A 15,704-nucleotide genomic window follows, 5' to 3' on the forward strand; every position below is an offset into this window, starting at 1 on the left:
GTCAATTCAGGGAGATATAAAACGCACATCAATTATTTAAACGCAAAACCGAGAAAACCGCAATGCACAAGCGCGTATTGAACCGGGGAGGTTGTACCATACGGTTTAATATTATATTGAGAACCGTGGCATCCCAGTGCAAACGTAAAATTCTGTAGTGCATTTAGTTATTGCTCAGAAGGCACACAACATCATAAGACGTTAGTATTAGGTTAGATTTAGGTTGTGATGTGAGTTAACAAAAATTCAATGTCTAGCCAGCATCTAAGGATGATCTTATTTTGATGTCCACGATGTAAAATGACGTTGATATTTGGTTGATTTTAGATTGTGTTGGAAAGTGACCAAAATCCAATATCAAGCTAACTTAAACCAATGTCATATTGACGTCAAATACTCATAGTCTTAGTTGTAATGTCCACACAACAACACCAAGCTGTAACATCATTAGACATTGATATTTGGTTGATTTTAGGTTGGATCTTGGACATTGCCGTCGCCCTGATGTTGATTTCTGACGTCAATCCGATTTTTATTTCCAAACAAAATGCAATGTCCCCACGACATTGGAGTAAAATTGTCAATGTTGACGTCTTGCGTCTACTGGTTGTTTAAGGCCATTTCAGTCATCATACAGTAAACATCCGTCTTCTTATCATCAACTTCTTGGACACTTTTAATGCTTCCAATCAGTTTGCTGCAATTATGAATCGCCCATGTCTTGAGGTAGTTCATTATAAATGCGATTTACCTTCTATGTGTGATTTTATTAGACAGGAAACACAGGACTGATTTTTCTAATCCCAATTGACAGGATTAAATAAAGTAGCCAGGTAGCAAAGAATTCTGGCCCAGATTTGGCATAAATCTGGCACAGCAAGCATTCATCCGGCATTGGCATACAGTTTGTGGGCCAAACATGGACCTGGTTTGGCAGAGGTGGCACCGTCCTTAAGGCAGCACACAATACTTGGGCCAGATGTAAAGTGTAGTATTTGGATCATATGTTAATAATTGATTTATTAACATATAGCTTTATGCCACATCTGGGCCAGAATTCTACCTTGGCACTGATGATACACTGATGATACAGTCTGCACAATTATTGCAAGCAGCTTAATCAGCTGTGGTAAAACATCTACAAGTAGATGTTTTTTACCAAGTTAATGACAACAGTTAGAACGGTGGTTTCCTCACAGGTTGCTAGTTTGTGTCCCGACTGGACCATCAGGCCATTATTTTTATATTTTGTGTACATTCATTTTTTTTTGCAAATCCTAGTAAAAATTAGCTCATTATTTTGGTCCTAGTACACATATTTTTTTATTTTAATTTTAAAATCTTTGCAAAACCTCATTCTCATTCAATGTAACCCATTCCACTAGATGGCGGTAGAGAGTTTCCTATCACGAAACGGCTTCGCACACGCGCAGTAGAAGAAGTGTGCAGCTCCCGATCCTCGCGCACATTGACAGGTAGCTAATTCACTGCTCTCTTTCTGCACTTCAGACATTACTTTATACCTCGACTGGCTGAAAACAAGCCATCGCCGCCGTAAAGACACAATATGCAGAGTCGTGCCCGCAGATTTTGTTGATGTGCTTATAGTTAAACAGCTAGACTAATTCACTGAAGAGTTCAGCTAGCCGGTGTGCTAATGATATATAGATATGAGTAAGCATTAAGCGGTATGAGAAATGGATCAATCAGTGACGTGTTCTTCGTTTAGACACGAGATGTATTTTTTCCCCGATTTTGTGTATTATGTATGCATTTAGAGCTGTTCAGATGCTGTCGCTTTTATGTGAATGTTTTTATGAGCATGTTATATGTGTGTGTTTGTTTCTGCTCAAACTAATAGTTTTTAAATTATTATGCTTGCGCTATTAATTGGGAATATGTATGCCATTCAAAACTATGATATGTGAGCCATATGTGTTATTAAAATTTACATTGCGCTGCAGACAGAATTAACTGTCAAGTCATTCAAGGCTTCAGAGCTCATAGAAAACTAGGACATGTCAGGGATATTTCATTGTGTGGTTCAAGCTTGAAAAATGTATATAGAGAAAACAACACAATCTTAAAAGTCTATGTTTATGTTGTGATTATGTTTTATTTAGATTAAAAACGCATCCACAGAGATTTGTTGATTGATTCTGTATGAATCAATCAAACCTGACAGTCCTGAACTGCTCGTGTATGATTTTACATTTGTGCCAAAATGAAACTGCTCTGTGCTTTTGACTAAACATTTTCCAAACTGCAGTAAACATTGAAACCGGTTATCGTTCCATGCCTACTACTCACAGTAGTCTTGTTTTGACATTTATGGAGGTCTTCCTGCATATGCCGGGGTTAACGCTAAGGACATTTTGGACCAGTGGTTCAGATTTTTACTTGCTCTGCCAAAATTTCCACAGGCCCCGCACCAAAAAACAAACAAACAAAAAACTAAATAAATTATTACTTAACATATAACATATTTTAAATAATGTGTCAAAAATAATGTCTGTGAATCTAGAATTAAATATTTAATTTTAGAAAAATATTTAGCAGTAAAATATAACAGTATGGAGATGTGCAGGTATTTTATTGCAAAACTAAAGGTAGCTGACTTAAAACTGTTGGCAAACTATGCAAAACATCACTTAATTTTTTTCATGGTGTTTGCACAATGTTAGAAACAGATGTTTTATTTTTAGCCTCATAATTTGATGTGGCCGTCATGTTGTCGTCTCTTCACTGTACTGGTTTTTACCAGGTTATGGAAAAAAATAATGTGCTCACAACATCCAATCAGATAAGAGGAACTGAAAAGCAATATGGTGTTTATGACTTCACAGTAAAGATAGCATTCAAAGACATAAAAGCACAAATTGTTTCGCGATTCTAAGACTGTATTTGCATGCAATTGACAAATAGTTGCAGTCAAATTAAAATATAGTGACAAGGCAGCACTGGTCCGATCTGGCCAATAACCATTCTGTCTACTGTCCCGAGCATCTCTCACGCTTTCTCGGGCCATCAGGCAGTTCTTATTGTTGAGCCCTGATATGCAAAAATAGAAATCTGAAAAAAAAAAAAAGATCTGAGTTGTGTCATGTTTGAGCATACGTTGATCTTTTAGATTTTTAAGTTCTTTCTCAGACAGTGGTACATATGACTTTTATGTCAACATTTCTTTCACACATTCAGTGTGTAATGTGGACGCTAACAAGCTAATTTCTGGACTCAATCTTTAAAAATTATAAAAAAAAACACTGCTGTAAGAATTACTGTGAAGTTGACAGACAATACGACACTAATAATGACTTTAAAAGATGACCGGAAGTGTGCTAGACTGTAGTCAGGATGACTGTACAAGTGTCAAATTTCAGGACGATAATAAGATTGACCAAAATATAACACTACAAGATGACAGTAAAGAGTTACAGTAAGAATGACAGAACAAGACGTTAGTTGGGGCCAACAGTACTCGACTATTATAAGGTTAAAAGTAAGAAGCAAAGCTCATATGGTCATGAAAAACCTGGAAAAGTCATGAAATTTTGACATGGCATTTTCCAGGCCTGGAAAAGTTCTGGAAAACCTGAAAACCCACAAGGTTTTGGAAAAGTCATGGAAATTAGTTTACCAAATATCTGTGTACTTAATTATGGGTTAGTTGTCTTTACTTCTTTTCTGTCCATGGCCAAACACATCCTCTCACATTATTAGTGCTGTGTGAGCATTATCTAAATAAATAAATAGATCTGAAGATTCTTTGAAACTAAATAGATTGTCGCATGTTTTATGATATACTGTATTGAAGGTGCATTGTGTTTCTTAATATTTACCAGGTGTACATACTGTAGACATTACATGAAAATTAGGTCATGAAAATTTACTCGAAAGTTCTGGAAAAGTCTGTATGATCCCTGAAGAAGGACTGAAAAAGATATTGGAAAAAAATGATTGCGTTGTTTTATTTGACTGCGATATATGTTGCAATAATTTCACCAGATGATTTGTATAGCTTAGTTTGGAAAGAATTCAAAAGTTTATATTGATTGGGATGATTTTGTAGGACAAGTAATCTGCATAAATTAAACATATTGCGTTTGCTGGGTTTCTGGACTGTTTTCAGGTACAGAAATTAAATAATGAAATATAAAAACATGACACTTCATCGTCTTTATTGTATAGAAAATAAACAATATTTGTTAAAATCTTAGAATTTCTTAAATGGTTTAAATACACTTAAAATCTCACAGTCATAAACCTTAAAAACAAAGAAAATGAAAAAAAAAAAACATCCTTTTAAGGGTAAACTTCACTATGTGGTTCCTGGTTAACTATATTCCTACTTAAATTTCTTAATGGATGAATAAGCTATGACTAGGCCCACACGAAATCTGCGCGCGCAGAATTCCACAGATTTTTAGCCCACCCTTGATTCTTTATATTTACTTGTGTAAATTTATTTAGTTTTTAAATTATTTACAGTAATATTGACTAATATGAAAATATTGATTTTATATTTTTACAAAACAGTTTGTAAAATAATATTTTCTGTCTTTTAGTAGATATAGTATATGAGAGACTTGCTTTGTTTACCAATTAAAGTGGATCTAATTGGATTTGCATTGTAAACATTAAATAAAAGTTTTACATTAAATAAAAGGTATTACTTTTTATTTCATAGTTTAATAAAATAGAATAATTCTGCATAAATCTTAAAAGCATAAATTTTGTGCAGAAATAGCAAAAAATGTCCACAGATTCCGTCTGGCCCCAGCTGTGACTAATCTTAAACTGAACTTTCATTGCAGATTGTGCGATGTATCTGTTGTGGATTTGCACATTGCAATATCGATGCTGAATTATTATTATATTATATATAATATATATTATAATATATTATATATAATTATTATATTGTGCAGCCCTAGTATGAATGACTGTAAAGGCTTGACTGTAGACATCAGTAGAAAAGGACAGTAAAATGTTACCTGAAGAACAGCTGACAAAGATGAAAAGCACAGTTGAAGATGATTGTAAGAACAGCAGTCAGAATGACAATAACGGATGAAAAAAGATCACAATACAAAATGACAGTAAAGAGTTACAGAAAAGGCTGATTAATACTTATGCGTCTAATGTTCACCTTGGTGCATATTTTAGAAGTAGCTCACGCAGATGTGTATATGCTTGAACAATGTATCGTTTGAGCATCGATATCGTGATGTGTGTAATGTGCAATAGTAACATCACAGTATTACATTATTTATTAAAGATTAAAAGATAGGGAGCACAATGGCGCAGTGAGTAGTGCTTTCACCTCACAGCAAGAAAGTCGCTGGTTTAAGCCTCGGCTGGGTCAGTTGGCATGTCTGTGTGGAGTTTGCATGTTCGCATGGATTTCCTCCGGTTTCCCCAACAAGTCCAAAGATATGCAGTACAGGTGAATTGGGTAAGCTAAATTGTCTGTAGTGTATGTGTGTGAATGGAAGTGTATGGGTGTATCCCAGTGATGGGTTGCAGCTGGAAGGGCATCTGCTGCGTAAAACATATACTGGATAAGTTGGCGGTTCATTCTGCTGTGGCAACCCCAGATTAATAAAGGGGCTAAGCCGAAAAGAAAATGAATGAATAAATAAATAAAGATATTATTAAAATAAAGATGGTATTTTATGTTTGATTGTTCAATTTTTGTAATTGAATAAAGTTGCAGTACATTCCTCAGAAAACCATAAAGCACTGTTTAGATCAACTTGGTCATCCCAGTTGATCTAAATTAAAGAAATTTTTCCAAATAGAGCTATTTAAATCACCTATGGCCTCATGTACGAAGACTTGCATTAAATTAATACTGAAACATTGCTTACGGACAAAGCTGTAAATGTGCGTACACAGTAAAAATGCAGATGTATGAAACACTGCGGACATGGAATCCCACGCATATTCTCTTTGTACATCCAAATTAACGTGAAACTGAGCGCATGTGCACGAGCGCAAAACCCCCTCTCGCCTCCTCCTTCGTATGAATATGGTAATCACTCCACTTTGGCAAAACCAAACGAAAAAGCAATGGCAAAGGCAAGCAAAAAGAGAAACTTCACAGAATGTGAATTGGAGGTGCTTCTATCGGAGGTAGACAAGAGAAAAATGGTGTTATTTGCAAATGTGTCCTCCGGAATTAATAACAAAACAAAACAAATTGAGTGGGAGAGTTTAGCTGATTCAGTTTACGCAGTGGGGTCTGAACATCGCACTGTGAGTAAATTAAAAAAAGAAATGGTCCGATGTAAAGGTGCAGCTTAAGAGGAGAACCGTGGCGCATATATAGTGTCAGTTAACCCATTTGATCAATTATAAATTAATAGCAATGTTTTTCAAATGTGTTGTTGCGATACTTTGTAGTGTGCAATTTAACATTAAGCCTCTAGGTGTGGCAAATGGAAATAAAACAAACACACACAATAATTACACATACCCCAGACATGAAGTTGGTGTGGACCAACGCACATTCTCATGTTAATTTCTTCATTAGGAAATCCAAACGTGTGCGTGAAACCTGCCATACGCAAAGTTTTGGTGTGTATGTAGCGTTGACACATAAGGCCCCCGGTGAGGTTATACTGATATCGCAATATATATCACAACAAACCAAAATATCACAATTTAAAATTTTGAGCAAAAATTTTGAGCATTTCTTTTACTTCTGCATTATGTCCTTGCTGCTTTGAGAGTAACGTTTCTGAATTGCTAGTAGTCAGTGGGGTTTTGAGTTTACATTTACGTTTCTTATGCAGTGCTACTGTAAAAGTAGCTCAAACTCACATTCATTAAAGAATGAAAGTGGCAGGAACTGGCAAAGGTGCAACAACTAATCATAAAGCAACTCAAAATAAAAGTATCCATTTGTGGCTCCTTTGTGGAACTCAACACTTGTTAAAACTCAACCACAAGCCTAGCACTGCTCCCAGCCTACTGGGGGAGAAGAACAAAACTGAAAACCACCCAGCTATACAGAGTACAGACAGCCTATAACACGCTGTCTTTATAAACACACACAAACAAGCACAAGCAAGTGACACACACACACAGACAGCGTCTCGATCTCTCTTTCATTTACACACACAGACACACACACACACACACACACACACAGAGAGAGCTCTCTCATTCGCACACACACATAGACAGCAACAAACAAGCTAAACGCAGCATCATGCTGTCTCTTTCACATATATACATGCGTGTGCTCGCTTGCTCAGGAGTGGGGAGCCAGGAGTGATATTGTTGAACCGCCCGCTCCCATCCAAAATTAAACCTGTTACCGACCGCTCCCGCAATTTATTCTGAAATTTATTCCCGCGCCGCAGAAATGTGGTCGGGTTCCGCAGCTCCCGCATGCAGACCTCTAGTTTGAACGACCGAACAAGATACGTGTGAGGACAATAGTAAGAATGACTGCAAAAATAACAGTCAAGGAAGATGTACAAGATTACAGTTATAAATGGAATGAGACCACATTAATAGAACAAACACATCAAAATACACTCATTTATATAAACAAGTAGGTAATGACATGAAGCAGTCGATTCATTTTTGGCACAAATCAACCCTCATAGTCAGTGAGCAGGTCAGGTTGATGCAGGCCTATTGTAGATTGTATCAGTCAAAAGAGTCTTGCGCACTGTACAGATGTTTCTCTCTCACACAGGATCTTAAAGAGGAACATCTGGACACCCCCTCTCCCCTTCCCACTATGGCCGACTCCATGGATATAGATGACTCTCTGTACAGGTGCACGTTTAAGACAGAACTGAGACAGGCTTAGCTTTTTGTTATGTACAGAATTCGATTCATTAAATTTGTGTGTGTGTGTGTGTGTGTGTGTGTGTGTGTGTGTGTGTGTGTGTTTAGTCGGCAGCGGTATGTGCTGGGGGACAGTGCTATGCACCAGATGGCCCAGTCCACAGTGTTTGTCAGTGGAATGGGAGCACTTGGAGTGGAAATAGGTGAGTGGTGCCAATTTGTCACTCCAGTCCATTTTTTAAATATTCATATTTGTAATATATTGTTTTCCTATTTACATGTTTTTTACAATATTTGGAAATTTTAAATGGCTATAATTTGCATGGTGGTTTAGTGCGTGTATATTTTCTACAGTATCTTGATCTGAGATGTTCATGAATTCTCTATGCCAGTGGTTCTCAAACTGGGGTACATGTACCACAAGTGGTACACAGGCTTCCTCCTAGTGATACGCAGAGAAATCTCTGAAAAATTCAAGTAAAAAAAAATGAACACACATTTAACCCTTTGATGCATACGATAACAACGATGTGATCAGGAAATTGATTTTAATAGGCTAAACTTTTTATTTTATTTTCATTTTTCTAACATTTGTTATGTATTCTATCATTTGAGGTTATTTTCCTCCCCATACTTGTAACGGTTGTTGGGGGCGTATCTCGTAGTTTTATATCCCAATGTTGACAGGTATAGTTTAATCACTTACTTCTCTGACACACATAGCCTACTCTAACGAGCAGTAAGCAGATCTAATTTCTAATCTAATTTCTAATTTAAATATGTAAATCCAATTTCTGGAAGTTAACTTTTAAATTAACGTTTACGTTAACGTTTAAATTTCAAAAATATACAAATAAGTCATATATACATGCAACATATATTTCAAAATGTATCAGACAGAGTTATGTATGAATATTATGACATACGGTATAACCTATATTTATGAGGTCCAAGAAACATTTGCAGGTTTTGATGAAAATTCTACTTTATGATAATACTTTACATTTGAGTACAGCAGTTTTCTTTTACTTTTTAAGAACAGTGCCATTTTAATTAACTTTTAAAATCACATTTTAATTTAAACATTGACATTTTATTTATCTTTTTCTTTTTACCTGTGTGTTATTATTAAAATTATTTATTTTGTTTAAAGTGACTGATAATAATAAATATTCATAATAATAAAAAATAATCTGCCTCGTTTGTGAACTGTCCAGAGCTGTTGCCACTTCATTAGGCCTACTTTGTATTTCAATACGAGTCATTATGGTGGTACTTGGAGAGACAATTTTTTCTGAGGTGGTTCTTGGTGAAAAAAGTTTGAGAAACACTGCTCTATGCTGTATGAATATTTAATCCAACAAGCTCCTCGCTTCCTTCTCTTTTGAGATGTAAATTTCACAAAATTTTTTGTCACTTTTGTCTAATTAATATTCTTTTATTTTGTACAGCAAAAAACATTGTTCTGGCAGGAGTGAAGGTAAGATCAATTTGACTTTATGTGTATTTTTTTCTATACAAGTCAAAGATGAGATGTCACATTTTGGTATCTTTGTCCAATTAAATTTTACACAAGTTAGATATATTTTTCACAAAACAATCAATTATTCTAAAAAATGTTGTAAAAAATATTCATATATAGTTAAAGTCAGAATCATTAGCCCCCCTGAATTATTAGCTCTCCTGTTTATTTTCACAGCAGAATGAACCACCAACTTATCAAGCAAATGTTTTACGTAGTGGATGCCCTTCCAGCAGCAACCCAGTACTGGGAAACACCCATACACACTCATTCACACACATACACTACGGCCAGTTTAGTTCATTCATTTCACCTATAGCACGTGTCGTGGGACTATGGGGAAACCGGAGCACCCGAAGGAAACCCACGCCAACACGGGGAGAACATGCAAGCTCCACAGAGAAATGCAGGACTAGAATCAGCGGCCTTCTTGCTGTGAGGCGACTGTGCTAACCACTGAGCCACGGTGTCCCCCCAAAATATACTATGAACTGTGATATTATTATACTATAAAATAGAGCATATATGCGATATGAAGTAACTATTTTTTTAATGTTATTAGTTCATGTGATGACAAAGCTGTTAATAATGTTCAGCATCATTTCTTCAGTCTTCAGTGTCACATGATCCACCAGAAGTCGTTTCGTTATGGCCATTTGATGCTCAAGAAACATTTCTTATAGTTTTTCAAAATCAGTGTTATATGATCAATCATTGCTAAATAAAAGTACAATTTATTTCCACAATAAATCTCACACACCTCAATCCTTTAGCTCCATTAGCATATACAGATTTTTCTTTTGTCCTCAAATTGTTTTTTTTCTTTTATACATATGTAGCATATTTTTTGCTGATATAGGTGACTTGGAGCATTTGTTGAAGAGTTAGTTTTCAGTTGTTTTCTGACAGTATTGTGAGATTTTGCATGTGTGTGCTTGCAGGCAGTCACTCTTCATGACAGTAAGCGATGTGAAGTTTGGGATCTGGGCACCAACTTCTTCATCAGAGAGGAGGATGTGAATAATCAGAAGAAAAGGTGCACTTTTAAAAAATTTGTTACAAGACAAGAATGGGGTATATGCACAGCAGTGTTTTTCAGCCAGTGATAAACTTCCGGTGAAAGGTTAATGTGACTATTTCAAACTTTTTAAGGTTCTTTTTACAGCATCGACATTCATTCATTCATTTTCTTGTCAGCTTAGTCCCTTTATTAATCCGGGGTCGCCACAGCGGAATGAACCGCCAACTTATCCATAATTTAATGTAATGTGTATTTATATAGCGCATTTATTGTGTATGGCCATACACCCAAAGCGCTTTACAATCATGAGGGGGGGTCTCTCCACAGCACCACCAGAGTTCAGCATCCACTTGGATGATGGGACGGCAGCCACAGGACAACGGCGCCAGTGCGCTCACCACACACCAGCCATTGGTGGAGTGGAGAGACAGTGATCAAGCCAATTCGGTGGAAGGGGATGATTGGGAGGCTATGATCGTTAGGGCCGATAGAGGGACTTTGGCCAGGACACCCCTGCTCTTCCACGAGAAGTGCCATGGGATTTTTAATGACCACTGAGAGCCAGGACCTTGGTTTAACGTCTCATCCGAAAGACGGCGCCCACTGACAGTGTAGTGTCCCCTTCACTTTTACTGGGGCATTAGGACTCACACAGACCACAGGTTGAGCGCCCCCTGCTGGCCTTACTAACACCACTTCCAACAGCAACCTAGTGTTCCCTAGTGGTCTCCCATCCAGGTCCAATCCAGGTACTGACCGGTTACTTCAGTGAGTAACCGGTCTTGGGCTGCAGGGTGACATGGCTTTGGCTGCAATCCATCGGGCATTATAAATGTATCCATCATAATGTAATTCAAATACAATCAGTTAAATAAACTTAAGCATTTATTTAGTTGTTCAAGCGTAAAACGAGTTAATAGACTGTATAACCGCTAGCGCTGCAAGGATCAGTAGGCTTGCACAGAAACTTCATTAAAAATACTGGGGAAAAATAAATGTTCATATTTTAAAGAGATGGCGAGGAAAATGGAATTTACACAGTGCTTCTTGTCCAGTCTGAGACCAACTTTATATCATATATATTTATCAGGTAGTTTCGATCACTGACTATTACCTTATTACCTTCTTTCATGACCACCAGCGATCTAATCAACAGAGATCGCTGGAAAAAATTCACACAAACTACAATCCTGCCTCATAATGGACTACAAAACCCAGTCATGCAACATACACACACACACAACCGGTTCCAGATCCTGACTAATTAGACACTCACAGCTGATACTTATGACCATTGATTATTTGGACTATTTAAACACGTCTGTTCCACACACGTTGCGGAGTATTGTCTTAGCTGTTGCTGTCTGTACATAAGCGTTAACTGTAAAAACTGTGTTTTTGACGTTGGACTGTTTTGACCCTTTGTTGCCTGCCCTGAACCTTTCACCTGTTTTTGGATTACGCTTCTGGACTGTCTACTATACTTTTTATTAGGGTTGGGTACCGAAATGGCACCGCTACCTTTGGAACCGGTATGCATCGGATCAAATCAGCATATGAATTTCCGTGCCTAATTTCAGTGCTGCAACAAGAATGTAAAGCAGGTTGCACACCTGAAGCACCGCTCTGCGATGCGCAGCACCATGCATTTTAGAATTCGCAAGTCAACAGCTGTCCACGGCGCTCAGCCACGACTCATGACTGTTCATATTTCTGCCATGCCACAGAGCGCCATCTGAGCCCCAATAGGTTCATTTTAAATAACATGCAAATGTTCACGACTGGTGTATGATACCATCAACTGTCATGCGCGCGCCATGCCGAGGCTCTGAGCGTCACATCCGCTGTGTGACGCCCTTAAGAAGTATAAAGGGGTGCATTAAAGGCCCACATAAGTAAGTGTTGTGTTACACCATCTCTAAATGTTTAATTCTAAACAGCTTTGAGGGATACGGATGTCAGCAATGTCAGGCGTTTGTTATTGTAGCTTATAGAAGGCAAAGCGCGCAGTACGGCGCATGCGGCGAGCGACTCTCTTCATCAACACGCAAGATCACGTTCATCTAATTTGCTTAAACTAAACATTATATATGGCTATATTTTACAAGCAAGGATTCTTACACACCAACATGCAGCAGATGTTTTACACAAGTTGCGTGTAAGGGAAAAGCACGTCAAAGTTATGAAATTTGAGGGCTCATGGAATCAACTGAAAGGTGAGGAATGGACTGTCTTTAACAGCTTGTGACATCATCTGGCACATTATCTGAGGACGTTTACATGGACACCAATACTCTGATTTTAAGATGATTAAAACAGTACTCTGATCACGAGTCTACTGCTTAAAAAGTGATTTTTGATTATCTTAAAGGACCACAGACACAAACTGCAGAGGAAACATGTATAGGCTGGTGACGCAATGACGTTGATGGATCTATGTGCTATAACATGTAACTGGGAATCATGAATGTAACATTCAAAAAGCAACTCATGTACACACCTGAATCATATTATTGTCTTATTTAGATTAAGGCAAATCATTAGATCACCGATGTCCATGTAAAAGTAGTCACAAGCCCCAAACCCAGAAAAAAGGTGTTCCCTGATTTTGATGACAGCCTTTCCACAGGTTAGCAGTAAGCTAATGTAATGTTAATAGCATAATGCAGGTCTTGCATTCATGCTAACAAACAAAGATCAAAAGAAATATATTAATGCAATTCAAATAAATAAAATACAAATTAATGTTTACTTTAAACTTATCATAAATATATATTTATATTGTTCAATTATAATGATAAATTTATATATATATATATATATATATAAATATTTTTTTTTTTTGTCGATTAATTTGTTCAGGCACCGTTTTGGCACCGGTACCATTTTAAAAGTATCGATTTAGCACCGGTATCGATATAAACCCAAACGAGACCCAACCCCACTCCTTATGCTGGTATTTGACTCCTGCCTGATTGACTATTCTCATAAAAAGCTGCATTTGAAACTACCCCTGTCCATATGCATATGCAATACCTGACTATTATTAAGATAGTGGCTGTTGATTGGTACATATAAAGCACATATTCTGTATGATCTTATTCTACAACCTAAACCTCCCTACTACCTTAATAACTATTAATAAGCAGCAAATTGGGAGCTTATTAATACTGCAAAAGTCATAAAGTAGTTCATGTGTTGTTAATAGTGAAAATGGCCTATATGCACAGCAGGTGTTTTTCAGGCTCTGACAAACTTGCAGTAAAAAGGTTGAAGCATATAATATTGAAATATAATAATTTAAATAAACTGAAGCATTTGTTTAGTTGTTACACTTCGTTGAAAAATACTGAAGTAAAATACATTTCCATGGGGCAGAACAATGGAATTTAATCAGTGCTTTTTGTCCAGTTTGAGACCCACTCTAAATCATATTACAGTCAAAAAGGGAAGGTCATTGATTTTCAAAGAAACCAGATCTTAAACATGGTCATTTTATAATAGCACGACAGTTCCCCAGAAGTGCTTGAGCTGACTTATTGAAAATTAAAAGTCTCTGTGCAAATAATCTATTGTATCTTAAAAGCTATTGTTATTTTTAGAAGATAATTCTTAAATTTTCTTTTATTTTCTTTTATTAATATGTTCTCTTTTACCTGTTTTCCGGTTTTCTATTATTAAAAAGCATTTTGTGACTTACTATCTGTTAAAGGTGCTATATAAATAAACCTTGACTTGCTTACTTACTTACTTACTTACTTACAAACCTACATGAATAGTCAGATTCTGCTTCTTTGTGTTGTTTTATTAATGTGGTGCATTATTTTCTCTTTTAGGGTGGAAGCTGTGCATTCACGAGTGGCAGAGTTAAACCCATATGTCCAGGTCACCATGTCCACTGATGTCCTGGATGAAAGCACAGACCTCAGCTTCCTGAAGAGATACCAGGTTGGTCTCAAGACTGGCCTTCAAAAGTTAATTGTTTAGATCAGTGGTTCTCAAACTGTGGTACTTGTACCACAAGTGGTATGCAGGCTTTCTGTTAGTGGTACGCGGAGGAATAGCTAAATAATTTGTGTAACTAAAAGGAACACACTTTTGATTTTAATAGGCTAAACTTTTTATTTTATTTTCATTTTTCTAACGTTTGTTATGTATTCTATCATTTGAGGTCATTTTCTCCCTATACTTGTAACGGTTGTTGGGGGCGTATCTCGTAAATTTTTATCTCAATGTTGACAGGTATAGTTTAATCACTTGCTTCTCTGACACACATAGGCTACTCTAACGAGCTGTAAGCAGCTCTAATTTCTAATTTAAATATGTAAATCCAATTCATATATTTAAAATACAAGTTAACCTTTAGATTTCAAAAATAAACAAACAAGTCATATATACATGCAACATATATTTCAAAATTGATCAAATATATATATATAACCTATATTTATGAGGTCTAAGAAACATTTGCAGGTTTTGATGAATCGACTACTTTATGATAATACTTTACATTTAAGTACAGCAAAAGTTTTCTTATAACTTTGTAAGGACAGTGCCATTTTTAAATAATTTTTAAAATCACATTTTAATTTAAACGGTGACGTTTTATTTATCTTTATTTTTTACCTTATTATTACTATTACCTTATTATTAAAGTATTTATTATGTTTGAAGTGGCTGACTTATACCGAGAATTACACCGGGAGCAGAGCCGAAGAGAATAATGAGAGAGAACAACATCTTTATTCCGGGATAACCACTCTTAATAAATACACTTGCATATAAAGTAAATCGTACCTCAAATCATTTACTGGGGCCCTGGCGATTTTTACTGGGGCACGTGCCCTGAATTCTCCAAGATGGGACGGCCCATGTTGGACCCATCTGGGATGGCCCATGTGGGACCCTCCTGGGATTGCCACAGTGACTACAATGTACCCATCTTCTGATAACTACTTCCAGCAGGATAACGGGCCAATATGGGCCAAAATCTCTGAGGAGTATTTCCAGTAACTTGAATTTATGCCATGAAGGATTGAGACAGTACTGAAAGCGAATGGGGGTCCAACCTGGTACTAGTAAAATGTACCTAATAAAGGAATTGGTGTACCTAATAATATATATATATATATATATATATATATATATATATATATATATATATATATATATATATATATATATATATATATATATATATATATATACATGAGCTGGCCCACGTGGGGCCCATCTATGATGGCCCGCGTGGGACCCACATGGGCTGGCCAGTATTATTATTCATGATAATACTTTACATTTGAGTACAGCAGTTTTCTTTTAACGCTTTAAGAGCAATGGCATTTTTAATTAATT

The 15,704-nt window shown here is 36.5% G+C and overlaps 1 protein-coding gene across 1 annotated transcript in view; it reads left to right on the forward strand.

The window, feature by feature from the left end:
- The first annotated feature begins 1,445 nt into the window (after positions 1–1,445).
- Positions 1,446–15,704, forward strand: part of uba6 (ubiquitin like modifier activating enzyme 6) — a 38,993-nt gene continuing 24,734 nt past the window's right edge. The window contains exons 1-6 of the mRNA XM_021476288.3: positions 1,446–1,475; positions 7,712–7,794; positions 7,915–8,009; positions 9,258–9,286; positions 10,270–10,364; positions 14,186–14,297. Coding sequence (XP_021331963.1) covers positions 7,757–7,794; positions 7,915–8,009; positions 9,258–9,286; positions 10,270–10,364; positions 14,186–14,297 — 369 coding nt within the window. The 5' untranslated portion in view covers positions 1,446–1,475; positions 7,712–7,756. The remainder of the gene's footprint in view (positions 1,476–7,711; positions 7,795–7,914; positions 8,010–9,257; positions 9,287–10,269; positions 10,365–14,185; positions 14,298–15,704) is intronic.

The sequence above is a fragment of the Danio rerio genome, chromosome 1, assembly GCF_049306965.1.
Source record: "Danio rerio strain Tuebingen ecotype United States chromosome 1, GRCz12tu, whole genome shotgun sequence".
In the NCBI taxonomy this organism is placed as follows: Eukaryota; Metazoa; Chordata; class Actinopteri; order Cypriniformes; family Danionidae; genus Danio; species Danio rerio.